We start from the raw sequence: 16,913 nt of genomic DNA on the forward strand, positions 1-16,913 counted from the left end.
TCCTCCTTCAGTGCAAGTCCATGGGATTTTTATGATTGTTTTTTTTTTTCTGTTCCATACAAAATCAAGTCTGATTGGTTAGAAAAGTAAAAGTGCAATAGTAATGCTTGTTTGAACTATTAGTACATAGAGATGATGCTACAACAAGGCTATGCATTTTTCCTTTAGTATGCAGTGCTCTTATGCATCCCATATAAATAATTATGGAAAATAGGTCCATCAGTCTTGTGAGTTACCCCCAGGTCATCAAGTAAGGTCTAATTTGCTATTGTCTTTGAACCACACTGCTGCTGGGGGTTAAAAGAGGACTGTGCTTTACACTGTGTTTTCTGGAAAGGTCACGACTAGAGAGGTTATTTCCACACTGCAGGTATGGAGGTGCTAACTGCCTCTTCTTTTCCACCCTGGAGACAGGCTGTCGTGGACAGAGTGATTTGGGTGCACATAATATATGACTGTGATGACAGCAGTAGCTATATCATGTTCTCTGGCCTGCTGTGTGAATGAGGAGACAGTTATTTCTCTCAAGGTCAGATGGCAAAGCAGCTAAAGAAGTTTGAGGAGCCAGAAAAGGTGCCCTGTTTGTGCAGATGACTTTGGGCTGTAATTCAGGCATTGTACAGCTTCAGAAGTGACATCAATGTAAAAAATATTCCCAAGAACGGATGTGTAGGCAGGTCTGGTCTGTGTGTTTTTTTTTTTTTTTTTTTTCAACCAATGCTTTACTTTTAAAATATGAAGTTGCATTTATAAAATAAAATAAAAATAAGTGAAAAATGAAAGGTTTGGTATATATATAAAAAAATACATTTCAAATAAATGCTGTTTTTCAACATTTTAATTTCATCTAAAAGTAAAATAAATTGAAATAAAATAAAAATAAAATATAGCTTTAGTGTCAAATTAGAATGCGACACTGAAGACCGGAGTAATGGATGAATTTAGCTTTGCAATCACATGAAAAAATGTATTGTAATTGAAAACTGTTATTTTAAATTGTACTAATATTTCTCAATATTACTATTTTTACTGTATTTTTTTATCAAATAAATGCAGCCTTGGTGAGGATGAAAAAAGGTTTGTCAAAAACATTGTGTGTGTTTATAAAAAAAAATTATAATTTTGAAAAATATATAAAACTTTAAAAAGAAATCACACAAAGACACGTGTATTTTTATTTTTATTTATAGAATAAGTCTACATAAATCATCATAGGATACATAGTTAGTTACAGCTGTTTTTAGTTTATAGATGAATCAGTAAACGGAACACAGGCGGATTAACGATGAGTTACAGATAGAGGAACCGTGAGATTTTTGTCACACCTCGTTCCTTCATCATTCTAACGAGGGTTTGGACACGATGACAGAAATACTCAAGAGAAATCCTAAAGTCAGCACTTCAGCTAGGACTTCTCAGATGGAAAATACATTACTGTGGATGCCAGAGGGTGTCACAAAGTTATTATTTTTCAAACCGTACACAGCTCAATGGCAATGAAAACACAAAATATCTGCACTCATCACACATAAATATATTCAGACATTTGAACTCCATATCGCCCGACTGCTGTTCTCACATTAGCCCAAATGAAAAAGACCACATAAACTTTATAAACAGATGTGTACAGATGTGTAACTTGAATGTCTCCCACAGTTTAATATTGCAACAGATTTTTCCCACACACAATTCACAGGAAGAGAAATATATTAGGTTGAAAGATGGATACAAAGAATATATTGACACACACAGATATTGCTAATGTGTAATACGAGTTTCTTTTAACATGGTTTTATGAAACTCTTATCCTTGTTTATGGTATATAATACTTATATGATATCAAAACCAAAAGGCTTCAATGAACAAAGTGTCCATTTAAAAGAAAAATGTGGAAAACTAAGATTGTTGACGTAGATTTGAGACCGCTGCAATGCAGCCTCCTGGTAATATATTTCTCTTCCGCCATTATGGGTTACTGGAATCACAGAGTCCAATCACATACATGATTAGGATCTCCTCTCCCTGCATTCCAGATCCCTGTCCCGTCTTTCTGCTAGAACTCAGGCACCATGACAATAAGACCTCTACTTTTCAAGTGCACATCCACTACCTGGAGGGCCAGGATGTTTGAGAGGTAAAAAAAGATGGACAAAACAATACATGGTGAGCCATAATGTTTGGAGGAGAATCCTGTTGCCTGCAGACTTTAATATAACTGAGGTTGGCTTTTAAAACAAGGTTAGAAATGTCAGTTCCTGCTGTGGCTTTCGCAGCTTCGATTGGATTTAGCACAGCGAGAGTGGGACAACATCGCCTATGCTTCTACTGCAGTGTTTGGGCTATGGCATATCCACTCCAGACCTGCTCATTTTCCTTGATTCACAAATAATAAAGCTAAGTGGTCAGATGGCATGAATCATGATAGAACAGAATTTAAGTGTGTCCATATACTCCTAATGTAATTCCTATCATAGTCTATTTGGTATTCAAAGCCATATGAGGTACTATGGCTTTCATCACAAGATTTACATTAAGCAAAGATGGATGTTTGATCTGAAACAGGAAATTCTTTAAAAAAAAAAAAACATTTTAGAATCTCATCTAAATTGTCATTCTTTAATCAAGTCTTTAGTCTGTTTGAGAAAAAAACGTGAAGACCTTACAAAAAAAATATATATATATATACTTATGAATTTGCCAGAAATTCTAATGCTGTCATCTTATATCCAATAACTGATGCTTGTATGAATGACACAGTGAAGGTTACATAATCAAAGATGACTCCACTGTATCATAATCTTTCCAAATTATGATGAATTCTAAAATAAAAAGGTCAGAAATTATTTAATATAAGAGTTTAGGGAATCGGCTGGAATGTCTTTGCAAAGGGAAGTTCATAGAAAGAAACTGTAATTCCCCAGGTTAAGCCATCAAAAAAATAACATCTTAAACTAGTCTATCAAGTCTGATCAAAACATTCAAAGCATAAAACTTTGCAACAGTCCAAAAATTAAATCATCATGCAGCAAGTCTCGAGTAGTGACTATAATCCAAGTATTATGTTAGAAATATGAACTGATGTTTGTTTACTTTTTATTTAACATATATGCAAGCCCACTTTTGTGAATATAGCTCTCCTTATTACCAACTCTTCAACATACTGTACAAAAAAAGGATAAAATTGCCCTTTTCTAAAAGCATTTAATCTCTAAAAACATCCCTCTGTTAGCATGATAGATGATTGTAACTCCGCTGCAGCTAATAAAGCATGTGTCCTACATTCCTTCCACTATGACCCTTCTCTTGCTGTCGTTCAGACATCAAACACTCTCTGAAAGCAATTGCCTAAAATGTGAGTCTCAAGGGTTTGCATGTAGTAATAAATAAATGTTTGCATGATCGCATTAGCATTATGTGCACCAATAAAAGAACACAAGGAGACACTGACACAGATTTCACCACCTTCCTGTTTACATTTTGTCCTGATCGCATGAAATGCGTTAACAAGGCTATGAATTAAATGTGCTAAACGTGTTGTGAACTATAACGTCAGCTCTATCGTGATAGATTTTATAGAAACTGAAAGGCCAGATGTTGCACTATAAACATGCTCTTGTTCGATGTAGTAAGAGGCTTATTTGCAGTAGTCTGATATATGGTGTTGTGGGTGGCAGCGCTAGTGCAGACGAGCTGTGATCTGAAATGTCACCCAAGCTCTGAGGCAAACGTAGGCAGCATGCAGTGAGTCACAAACTAACCACCCCACTCCATCCATTCTTCTTGCAATGTTATTTTTAGCCGGGTTATTGTATGGGTCGGTCCCTGCCAGCACCCTCTTGGCACTGCAGGGGTGTTCTTCTGTTAGCCATGCCGCTAATTAAGACATTTAAAGTGTTTTCTCAGTTGGTCCTCCAGTCAGAGAGCTCTGAGTCTCTCCTAGGCTCACAGTCAGTTGCCTCTGAAACTTCAGATCATTGATGGATTGTGGGAACAATGCGTTAAAAGGCAGTGTTTTTAACAGTGCCTTTAGAATTACACTACTGCAGTAAAAAAAAAAAACTGCTAAGGTGGTTTGCTGGTCTTACCTGGTCTCCCAGTCCAACTGGTCCAGGTGATCAGAGAACCAGCCTGGTTTAAGCTGATGTTTTCAGCAGGTAAATCAGAGAAACAGCATCTTGACTAGCTAAGACTATTTTTTCCCTACATCAAAACCCTTATACACAAGCATACTGCAACAAAGTTATTTGAAAATGTTTCTGCTAGAAAGAAAAAGTGACTTATTGGCTCCTTATTGAGTTGACAACTGGCAGTTTATTTAACAAACTTTTGGGGTTGACAACTAATCATCATGCTGTTTAGATATTGAGCTTTGACCAACAAGGTTACAGTCATTATCTGGCACAAGTGGAAAGAAACAATTACAGCTGAAATAACTTTTCACTCAAAGTCAGAACTACCTTGTAGTAATCACCTTGGTAAAACAACTTTCTCCCACAGTTGACCAGAGAGTGAAAGAAGGCTGAATAATGCATTTGAGCTAGAGCTCAAAGAAGCTCACTCCCCTTTTGTTCTGATTGACACACATTCTTCTGCTATACAATGGGCTGTAGTCGCTATTAAGAAATAAAACGGTTCCGCTGAAAAAGACTTGACCTGGGTCCTTTGGTGTATCATGCATGCTGGCGGACTGGTAAACTCAGAGAACGCTGGGATAGATCGCCATTTGTTTAACACTTCTGTTCCAAAAGCGATAACATCCCCTCCCACATGGACACACATAAGGACCTCCCTCAGATCAGTGTGTATGTGCTGGCTCATGCTTCCTACTTTCCTTTTCAAACAAAGAAAGAGGGGGCCGAGATACGTTTGGAATAGAAGATGTGAGATGCTTCTTGCATCCCAATGAGAGCCGTCAGCACGCTCACAGCAGCAAGGTTAATCTAGATGTCAAAGTCTGCTGACAGTGCAGGAGATTGCTCTGGGGTGACATCCACATTTGAAGTCTTAATGCCACAGTCAGTTTTAACCTCCCTTTTAAAGAAAACCAGAGTTGCATTTGGCCAGGCTTTCCGAGTTAAATGCACAACTGTCCTTGAAAGCGGGTTCAGCTTTTCCCACAGCTAAGGAGATCTGCCGGCCTAAACTATAGATCACTTTAGGTTCTTAGTAACAAGATTCACATGGTTGTCCGTGTGCCCAGAGTATACAGCAACTGCAGTGTGAGCTGAGTCAGGCTCTCAAAATGCAGCTGGAACTTTCTCAGGGATATCGCTGCTTCAGATGTATAAAAACATCACTATTGTTATTCATATCATCAGCAAAGCATGCCATGAATCGACCACAAGTTTGGAACTACTTCTTTCCGAAGTACATTAAGAGTACTTAAGCAGCAATACACTGGAGGTAGATAAGGACTTGTTCTGGTAGTCTCATTTGTAATTTAGAGGAGGGGTTTCAAATCAGATAAGGATCTTTAATTAAATGTTTTAAAGGCAATGAAAATTAGTTTTATTCTGCAGGCAAAAAACGGATAGCATGTTTTATACAAGCCACAGTGACAGCTGAAGATCTGCAGTGACAACAAATTGGGATAACAGATTCAATCAGTAAGATATTCAGTGTGACTGCATCTCTTGGAGATTATTGCTCCAGGTGGCCACATCACATGTTGGGCTGCTAAATGAGTTCTAAAAGCTGGTTGGCTAATTTGATGGGGTTGTTACTGGTTACTAAAGAAGCTACGCTTGGATTAGTATTGCCTCCGAGTGCTCAAAATAGAATATATCAAAGGCAGTAATTCAGGTAAAAAAGTTAACATGATGTGTTAAAACATTTTGACTGCATCTGATTTTAGCAACATTTTAGCGGGTGATTTGCCAATTATAGTTGTTCTTCTTCACTGTGCCCCAGTAAGGCAGTCTTGCATGCATTAAATGCTTTGGTAAATCAAGCCCACAGAAGGTAGGATAAATGGATGAGGAGAAGGCTGATCTGAGATCAGCAGCGAAGCGTGACGGTGCAGAGGTTTCTGCAGCCCTTCTGCAGGGTTATGAAGTGCTGAAAGAGAGCTCATTCCAGACGTAATGTTCCAGCTTCCTGCCTCGCTTCTTCTCCTCATGATTAAGGTCTTAAACCTCTCATCAATCGCCCTGCGCCTGTTCGCTGCCATGGTGGCGGTAAACGAGAGAGGGAGATTCTGCTTGCCTCACAGCTCTGAATGCTTAACTCAACTCTGTTAGCCTGCCAACAGACAGCGCTGTGGCACTTCTATCCACTCTTTTAGCGTGTGACCTTCACTGATTCATCTCTCCTACCCCTCACTTTCTCGCACACAATGACACAACCACACACACCTCTCTTCTCAGCCTCAGGGGGATTACCGAAAGACTGGCCATCATATTTAAGGGATATCTAAAAGCCCAGGCCAAAAACTCATTTCATTGGTAATTTCCGCCATTTTTGCAAGGTGAAGTCATTAGAGTCATGGCAACCCCTGGAGCTGCCATACCCTGTCACCCTGCTGTCACACTCTCTCTCGTCTGATCCCCTTCTGCAAACCAGCTGTGGCTCATACGCTCGTGTCCTTTTATTACAGAAACTACTAATTTGGTTTGTGCCTGTTTTCCGACAGCTTCAGGTGATAAAGATACAGCCACCCTGCAGCAAACGCCACCCCACTTCTCTTCGCCACGTTAGTATAATCCACCTTTCACAGGTTGTTGAGCAAGGATAGGTCTCACAGAGTAAACCGCAGAGAAATATTTGACCCTTTCAACCCTGTTAGTCACAGTTACAGTGTGTACCGAATGACTCAAGTAATCTTCAGTAATCGCTGCCTCAACTGATTCAGTGAGAGACAACCTTTAGTCCTCTTCGGTAAACAGGTAGGAACTAAATGCAGCTTTATTTGTTACGAACATAAACATGGTGAGAAGCAATATATGAGGGTATAAAGCTTGTTTCACATGATGGACAATGTTGGCCAGTCATAAAACAAATTCCCAGAAAATGTTCTAATGATCAAATGAATATAAAATCACTAAAAACTGCAACTAGCACTAATAATACTGTTCAATTTTTGAATAAACCAGTTTTTTTATTAGGAGAAATCTGAGTGGGCAAGTTTTTTTTTTTTTTTTTTTTTTTTAAGAAAATTGCCCATATTGAAAAAGAGGTTGACCAAAGAAATAATAGCCTGTTCATGTTAACATATAATTGTCATATTCTGAAATCATACCCACATGCATTCTACAAGTCTTCTCCCTCTACAGGAAAGCTTGGAATTGCCGTCATTGCCAAAAGTGACATTTCGTCCGTTTCATTCCAATTAGAACCTAATTCAGCGTGAATACTCACTGTGTACCACAGCTGACATGTAAAATCTGAAATGCCACATCAATGAGCGATTTGCAGAAATTACTTTCAGTAAAGAGGATTGGGCTTAAAATCAAGTCTCGAACTGGGGGCTCGTCCGGGACACAGATGCACCTGTTTACTTAATAAACCTCAAACCTTTCGAGCAAGCATTTGGGTACCCATACCAGAGTAAATCTCCTCTGTTACTTTTTTGCAAGAAAGCTTGGGCAAAATTATAAAGTCAGTGAATATATGCAGCAGGGCCCCACAGATGACGAAAATATCAAAATGAGAAGCATCTTATCACACATAAGCACATCGCTGGTGGTGTTATTGAAAGACTTTTGCAATTTCCCCCTTGTCATAGCCATGGAGAGAATTATCTGGCCACTGTGGGAAGCAGAAAGAAACAACACCACAAGGTCAACAAATGTTCAAGTCACTTCCCCTGCGCCAGGAACTTTTCCTGATGTGAAGGGTGAGATTATGGTTAAGCACAAATGTGTTTTGTCGAATTGTGATGGGCAGGTTGCCTCAAACAGCAATCTAAGTCATAGTTTCTGATAGAGAGCTGGAAAAAGCAGGAAAGTTTTTGACAGTTTTCACTTTGGTTTGGTTGGGATAAAGTTGTGAGTGTCAAAGTGAGCTCTCGGAAACACATGAAATACATATTGTTACGCGGTTATGGATATTCTGGTTGTTATTCTGGATGAATTTTTGAAACATCATGGATTTTATGCTCAAGAATAGTTTGCACACATCTGCTGCCAAAGCTAAACTAAAGTTTACTTGGCTGATTTACTCCACATGCAATGATTACAGGTTTATCATCAGACAAACACTGAGCCACAAATCACCTTGAATGAAAAGCATGAACCAGCAAAACTGTGCAAGAAAGAGTGAACGAGAGAACACATTACAATAAAATCCAAATGTCATTTCAGAATAAATGAAGAATGTTCTAAAGAAGCCCTTTAGTCTTAGGAAAACTCCATTTTGAATACACAATTAAGTCTTCTGTTATAAAACATTGGGGAGAAAAGAATATTTATTACCTGACAGAATCCAAAACATTGTTATGGACTCTCTTCTATTATATTTTGATGACTACTAGTGGCTACAATATTTACTAGAGGTAAGTAGTAAAGAAAGAGTTGCCAAACTCAGAAAGGACAGTGTTTCTTATGGATTTTAGCACATAAATGTGTTTTTTAAAAAAGGTTTGCACATGCTAGTTCTTCCAAATAGCCTAACCATCTCACTTTTATTACTAAAACTATGGGAAAGGATGATATAATATGTTTGCAAAGAAGCATAATCACAATTCATAAATGCAATGAGGGTTAATGAATGGTATTTTCTGGGCAAGATCTCACTTGGGAAATAAATCTACCTTTTCTATTACATTCATTTCAGAAGTAAATGGTCTCTGGAATACATGGAACGAGGCTATGTCTCATTATTTTCCCTTTTGGTTGCATCCAAACCAAACAAAAGGGGAAATGAGAGAAGAAAAAAAAATCATTTAGAAATCTCAACTTACATTCTACGGACATGTTGAAAAACAAAACAAAAAACATTAAAATATTATCCAAATATTTATAGAATTCACTCACCATAACAGCACGCCAAGGAACTAAAAATCATCTAATCAGGAAATGAAATAAGTTAACATATTGTCACTTGTGACACATACATTTACATTATATACATTCCTTTTTTTTTTTTTTTTTTTTTTTTTTTAAATAAACTCCTTTGTATTGATTGGTGGATCCTTCAAGTTAATCCGTTCACTAAAAAGCTCCTCAGAATATTTAAAAGCCCTGTTGGATACTTCCAGTAGAGTCAAAGAGAAGATCCGGCCAATCAGAGCGCAGTAAGGCTTTTTTTTTTTTTTTTTTTAGTCCTTGCCACGGCAACGGTAAGCAGTTATATCCGAAAGGCAATATACCCTTAGCAAGAAACATGGCATACATCCACACTCAGAGAAAGAAAAATAAATAAAAATATATATATTTATAAAATGAAAAACGTGTAACCACTGGGAGAGGGGAAAAAAAATTCTCCATACTTTAAGGGGAATTTTCCATTATTCCTTTTTTAGAGTTTGAAAGTAGGCTGTTCTTACCAAAACAAAAAGGAAATAGAGAAAGGAGACTCCTCTTCTTGCAGAACTGTACATCTTTATATGCAGGTAAACAAAATGTAAAAGTGCTTTTTAAAGACTGTTATCCATTGTATCGAAAGGAGTAGCAGGCACTTAAGTCCATCCCCATGTTGCAGGTGTCTGACAGTGGCGCAGTAAGGTACGTGTTGTTTAGGGTAAATCCCAGATTGTTCGTTCCTCCGATGGATAGACGCAGACAGACATCCACACATATTCCCAACAAACACTAGCCAAGGATATCCAGGTAGACAGGTGTGGCTTTGCCCAAGGTATAAAGAATTTTCTGGATGTCTTTGATGTTCAACCTCTGCTGTGGTTCCCTCTGCCAGCATCCCAGCATAATGTCGTATACTTCCTTGGGACAAAGCCGTGGCCTCTCCAGCACGCGTCCTTGTGTGATGCATTCGATTACCTGTAAAGACGGGGAGGAAGGAGAATGGAATTACTGGATAAATATTCTATTGCAGGGGTCTTTTCCAGGCCAAGGTCTCCTCTTACATACTTTATAAACGTGTGCATTGAATTTTAAGCCTGGCCTAAAAGAATTTATATATTTTGATAAAAAGTTATTTATTAATATTCGTATACAGTAATATAGGCTACATGTAAGAGGGACAATAAAGCATTTAGCTGAAATTCAGCTTTGATTAAAGGTAACAATTTATTTTTCTCAAAATTATTTTCAAGATTTTATCTAAAATAACAATTTTACTGATTTCAAAATATTCAAACATATAAATACACTACACAGAAAATACTCTAGTGTAAGATTAACTATCAATTTTCAGATATTTCAGAAATTGCACACAAGTTTCACAATTCACAAGTACAAAATAAATGGTAAATAATACTGAATTCTGAAGTAGAAAGACTGAAATAGCATTTTACAATGAATGTTTCTTGAGCACCAAATCAGCCTATTAGAATGATTTCTGAAGGAAATCTGATGGACTATGGATTATGGGTACTGCAATTCTTCTCTGAGATTTTTCTTTTCAGAGGTTCAGAGGTTCCTTTCTAAATTCTGTTTACACACTATGAGTACTTTTTTTTTTCCCTTGAAATATCTAATGCAGCTTTGCTCTAAACTGTAACACGAGTACTCTCTTGTATTTTATGCTGCAGTCAGATGCTGTGAGAGGACCTGCTGACAGTCTGAAGAACTGATATTATTATTTTTGTACAAGATACTTATTTTCTCATTTAACAATTTTCTGTTTTTGTAAAGAAACCATCCACAGCCTGTATGTTGCTATACGCAAAATGGGACCATCTCAAGAAACCTTTGAAGACATTTGACTCTGTGGATGGCTTCGTATTGACTTTTAGAAGAGACAGATGACTGTTCATGGTCTCTCGGGTTCCTCTCGCTGACTGCAGCTAGTGGCTGTCTGTGTTCTATTGACTGAAAGTTTGATTTAGTTTCTTCCACTGGCAGCAATGACACCATATGTTCTGATGCAATACAGTAGCCACTGTCCCTTTGGCAACAGAATATGAAGCAGTGCATGTGATTGGTATTCAGGCCCTTTCAGTGCATAATACAAAAACACACATCTTTCTTGCATAAATTGCACAGCACCTATAGATTATGGTTTGCTGAGTTGATATTGATAATCTCTGTGTGAAGTAGTGCTCAAACCAGCTGCGACTTGAAGCTTCAAGAGAAGCGCTGTGGCTTTTTTCACTTTTCACAGCTTGGGAAGCTGAAGTAGGGAATGAAGTATTTTTGGCAGATCCAGCAGTGTTTGGTCAGCTGAGAAAAACAGAACACACTTTCTCACACACAGACTCTCTGCTTTATATTTCTGGTGTCTGTTCTCTTCTGATTCTTGTTTATAAATGTGAATAAAACAAAATCAAATACATTTACTAGTAACTATTGTATAACTATCACATTATAGGACTGTTTAGTTAGGACTATTATGACTGTTTGCATTTGTCCAACTTACACAGTAATTGCCATCTTTCACAACGATGATTCTTATTAGATTGCCATTACTGTAATTACATAATTTTGTATATATATATATATATATATATATATATATATATATATATATATATGAATATTTAAAATGTAATTATTGTTTTATTTTATTGTAATGTGTGTATATATTGTATACATTATTGTATACATTCATTTCACAAAATATATTTTGCATAAAGAAAATTAAGCTTTTAGGTCTATTATAATTGTATTTCACCAACTCATAATTGCCTTTATTCCCAATGATGATTCTTATTAGATAATCATTACTGTAATTAAAGGATAATATAAAAATAAGAACATTTAACAATATAATAACTAGTATTTATAATTTTTCATTGTAAAGTATATATTATATATCATCGATAGATAGACAGATAGATAGACAGATGGATAGATAGATATAGCCTTAATTTTCATGTAAGACAATCTTTTTTTTTTTTTTGATTTGAGTAAAATAAGCTTAGATTCACCCATAAACTTCTTATTATAACAATCTACAGTCACTCACAATATAATTTTTCAGAATTTTCTGCACATGGGAATATTTGGTTGCAAAATTTTTGTTTTGAAGGCATAAATAACGCCAGAAAGCCCAGTTCACTAACTGTAGTAAACACAATGTTATAAGGCCCTTGTCAAACCATAACGACATTTAGTTCAATAGTGGTAATTATGAGGTTTATGTGAAAAGGTAAATAATAATCTTTGCTGTTCAGACAAGAGACACAAGAGTTTGGGAGCAGCATCTCTATGTGTACAACACTGTTTGGAGTTCATCCAAACCTTGGTTGTGAAATGTTACATGGTGAACAATAGCTGAAAATTAAGCAGCGATGTTCCTCATTAACGTTTCACAAAAGGGAACGTGTGTGCGATGAATATGCCAACAACATGACATTTCAATGTGTAGTTCCTGTTTATTTCATAGAAGGAAGTCATGTTCGAGATGAGCTTGGTTTACAGTCAATACCTGTCAAATGACTCACTATAACAGCCAGTGATTGTTTAATTTCGCCTCGTTTGTCATCCTGCCTGAAGACTTCATTTATTTTGACCCTGGTTCTATCAAATAAACAACAAAAAATAACTCTCGGGTTGTGTATATGCACGCATTTAAATGTTCAAAATGCAATCACCAGAAGCTACACTAAAATTCGCACTGAATGTGTCTCATATTGATTCATAATTGTCAGGATTGTGGGAGTCACAATCCAGATCCAGTTTTTGTCCAGTACAGACATTCCATCTTCATTACACTTTTTATTGTTACTGTACCTCACATGGGTCTTTACACCTTGCTTTTACCTATACAGCAGTCATACAGTGGTAGTGGTTTACTAATAACGCTTGACCAAAGCTAGCCAGAGGGCTAGCAAACAGCTAAGAAAAGATTTCTTGATGGATTTTTCTTCACGGAAACTGTAAAAGTGAATGTACCTCATTATTTGCCAGCTGAAACCATGGCTGCTTGCCGTAGGTGAAGATCTCCCAGAGGATGACGCCGAAGCTCCACACGTCACTCTCCGTCGTGAACTTCCTGTACATGATGCTTTCTGGTGGCATCCAGCGAATGGGCAGCATTGTGTGTCCTCCCACCTGTCGGGTCACCAAATCATGATTATCTAGTGACCTTCACAAACTCACAGAACTCAATATTACCAAATGCAAGCCACACTCCATGTAAAAATATAAAGATAAAATCCTTGTTATGTCTATGTATTTATGGAGAAAAAAATTATTAAAAGTCCACATTCTATGATTTCCTTAATTTTCATAGCATTTAGTAATTTCTTAAGGCTCTGTCACACTAAGGACGGTAACTATACCAATAATTAGAACGTTTTTCGAACCAAAAATGGTTCTAATTCTATGAAAACCGTGATGTCCACATCATAATTATAATGTTAACACAGAGAAATGAGATTACTGGAATTTTCAGAATATTTCTCTTTTTTATTTTTCAGCTGATAAAAAAAAAAGAGCTTAAAGGGATTTTTTTTTCACCCAAAAATTAAAATTCTGTCATTAATTACTCACCCTTAATGTTGTTCCAAACCCTTAAGACCTTTGTTCATTTTCAGAACACACATTAAGATATTTTTGATGAAATCTGAGAGCTCTCTGACCCTCCATAGACAGTAAGGTAACTACCACAGTCAAGGCACAGAAACGTAGTATGAACATCGTTAAAATGATCCATGTGACATCAGTGGTTCAACCGTAATTTTACAAAGCTATGAGAATACTTTTTTTGTGTGCAAAGAAAACAAATATAACGACTTTATTCATCAGTTCTTCTCCTCTGAGTTACCATCTTTTATTGAGAGTAACACAACGCATGCGCGTGATGCTGCTGACATACCTTGTGAAAGAAAGTGAAAGTAAAAGTGACGTGACACAGCCAAGTATGGTGACCCATACTCAGAATTCGTGCTCTGCATTTAACCCATCCAAAGTGCACACACACAGCAGTGAACACACACACCGTGAACACACACCCGGAGCAGTGGGCAGCCATTTATTCTGCGGCACCCCGGGGAGCAGTTGGGGGTTCGGTGCCTTGCTCAAGGACACCTCAGTCGTGGTATTGCCGGCCCGAGACTCGAACCCACAACCTTAGGATTAGGAGTCAAACTCTCTAACCACTAGGCCACGGCTTGTTTATGAGCAGAAGAAAGCATGTGCATGCATTGTGTTACTCTATAATGATGGTCGATGGTAACTCAGGGGAGAAGAATTGTAGAATTGTTATTTTTTGCATAAAAAAAGTATTATCATAGCTTCATAAAATTATGTTTAAACCACTGATGTCACATGGAATACTTTGTTAATGTTTTTGGTACCTTTCAGGGCCTTGACTGTGGTCGTTCCGTTGCTGTCTATGGAAGGTCAGAAAGCTCTCAGATTTCATCAAAAATATCTTAATTTGTGTTACAAAGATGAGCAAAAGTCTTATGGGTTTGGAACCATATGAGGGAGAGTAATTAATGACAGAATTTTCCTAAATAAATTAATAAACAAATATAACAAATTTAATTATAACGTTGATTTGATTCTATAATTGTTTACATTAAGAACTTCGAAAAAAATAAATTACTCACTGCAGGTTTCTTGAAATATTTATATATGCAAATAAGGCATTATCTAATTAAATATGCACTCATTTGCATACACTTCCGAAAAAAAGCAAAAACAATATATATATATATATATATATATATATATATATATATATATATATATATATATATATATATATATATATATTTTTTTTTTTTTTTTTTTTTTTTTTTGCCCATATTTGAGTCCATTTTTTTTTTTTTTACAAAGGGCCTTTAATTCTAATTTCTGCTGGTAAATAGATCTTCCCTGTTTGCTATGAAAAATAACCAATATGATTTACAAGATTTGTCGAGAAACCAGGAAAAACAGGGAAAAGGAAAACAAATATATCCTTTAAAGGTTTTGACAGCTCCAAATCATCAAAGGCCATAAATAAAGTCTCCCTCCAGGCCTTCCCCATGTTAAGTGAGATATTAATCGATTAAAACAACGAGACATTAATCGTCTTTGCTCTGGGCCGGCACTGGACTGGATTGGTTTAGAATCTATTTCCTCTTTGTGTCTGCTGGGTTGTGTTAATTACAGCCATGCCATGACAACTGAGAGTGACGTTTCGCTGTGTGGTTATTGCGGCTTTCAACTCGTAAGTGGCCACTGCGTATTAATTACAATTCTCATTAGTGGTTTGCTCACATGGGGTCAGGGTATCAACTGCGAACAGGAATACAAAGCAGCCTGCAGGATACTGTACGTTCCTTAGACTGCCTGTTTTTGCTTTGAAAGATTTGTATTGTACTTTTATTTTGATCAGAAATGAATTTAGCTAGAACATAGTAGTGCATTAGCAAAAGAAAAACAACTCCAAAGAGATTAAAATGTTCATTGGCTCATGTCCCACAATGCTTTGGCAAGAGTATATCCTTGGCAACAGGACGTCTCTCTAAGCGCAGAGCATGGTGACAAATGAAGAATTAGGAAAATGCGACTGTTTAGCTGTCTGACAATGAAAAATCACTGTTTATCAAATAAACAACAAAAAATAACTCTCGGGTTGTGTATATGCACGCATTTAAATGTGCAAACTGCAAATGACTCTGAATAATGAGGGTAAAAATATGAGCGTCACGATTAGCAAACTATAAAGGCATTGAGATGTAGTATAATTAAAGGCCTGGGCGTTTTTTTCCTGCTGTAATGTCTTTAATGCAGGGAATGATAAGGCTGTATAAGGCTGTGTATGTTAATCAGCTATGCTTCTGTAATTCTCATTCGCAGCCAGTTCCTCACAGAGGAGGAAGCTGTCCCACAGTCTCCAGTGATGTGTGGCAAATATCCCTCCCCTCGCTGGCTCACCCTTTCCCTCCCGCCTCTGCCCTTTAGGAGGTGTAAGCAATATGCCAGTCCTGCTGCGGTCAAACAACATTCCTCTTGTTCCGTGAGATGGAGTTCAGGGTACTACTGGGCCGCTGCTAGCGCTCCCCATGCGTGGGCAGGAACTGCTCCCTATAGTCATACTGAGCTGCTCGCCTGGCTAACTCGGCCCACTTTAGCGTTAGCACATAACATCCTTGCCAGGAAAAGTCAGCCAGGGATGAAGGTAATGAAGGTATGACCATTGGTAATAGACAAAGACAGAGAGGAGAGAGACAGAGTAATGTTTGGAGAGCTTGAAACAGTCAAATAAGATGCTAACGTATGTTAGCTGCAATGCTAGCAACTTGCTGCTGCTGTGTAAAATAATTTCCCTAACAGTCTGATGATAGAATACAGCTTATTATTCATGAAAACATGCTAACGTCTTTTAAATTACTGTACATGTCAGAGAATTAAAAGGGTCAAATTAAACATTTATCTTTCTTTGTTTTCAGTTAGCCTTTTATTAGAAAGCTTAGTTTAAGTTTTAGTTTAGTTTTTTGATTAGCTAGAACAATATGTTACAATAGCAGGCTACTTTTTTCAATCAGGCATTTAGGTGAATAGGACACAGCATACTACTCAAAAAGCAAGGTGAATCAAACCATTACAAAGTTTGATTTGAAGCAAAAACATTTAAAATACCAACAAAAAGGCAAAAGACTATGTATAACAGCTTCTATGAGTGAAAGAACATAATCTAACTAAATGATGTACTGATTTATAGATGTTAAAGTGACAAAAGTGATGTGACATACAGCCAAGTATGGTGACCCATACTCAGAATTCGTGCTCTGCATTTAACCCATCCAAAGTGCACACACACAGCAGTGAACACACACAAACCGTGAACACACACCCGGAGCAGTGGACAGCCATTTATGCTGCGGTGCCTGGGGAGCAGTTGGGGGTTCGGTGCCT

The 16,913-nt window shown here is 37.2% G+C and overlaps 1 protein-coding gene across 2 annotated transcripts in view; it reads right to left on the minus strand.

Annotated features, from left to right (window-relative positions):
- Positions 1-1,177: 1,177 nt before the first annotated feature.
- Positions 1,178-16,913, minus strand: part of LOC109079954 (NT-3 growth factor receptor-like) — a 200,647-nt gene continuing 184,911 nt past the window's right edge. For both annotated transcript variants that reach the window (XM_042715165.1, XM_042715164.1), the window contains 2 exons: positions 12,954-13,112; positions 1,178-9,935 (listed from right to left, as the gene is read on the minus strand). In XM_042715165.1, the coding sequence (XP_042571099.1) occupies positions 9,750-9,935; positions 12,954-13,112 (345 nt within the window). In that variant the 3' untranslated portion in view covers positions 1,178-9,749. The remainder of the gene's footprint in view (positions 9,936-12,953; positions 13,113-16,913) is intronic.

Source organism: Cyprinus carpio, chromosome A25, assembly GCF_018340385.1.
Source record: "Cyprinus carpio isolate SPL01 chromosome A25, ASM1834038v1, whole genome shotgun sequence".
NCBI classification, from domain to species: Eukaryota; Metazoa; Chordata; class Actinopteri; order Cypriniformes; family Cyprinidae; genus Cyprinus; species Cyprinus carpio.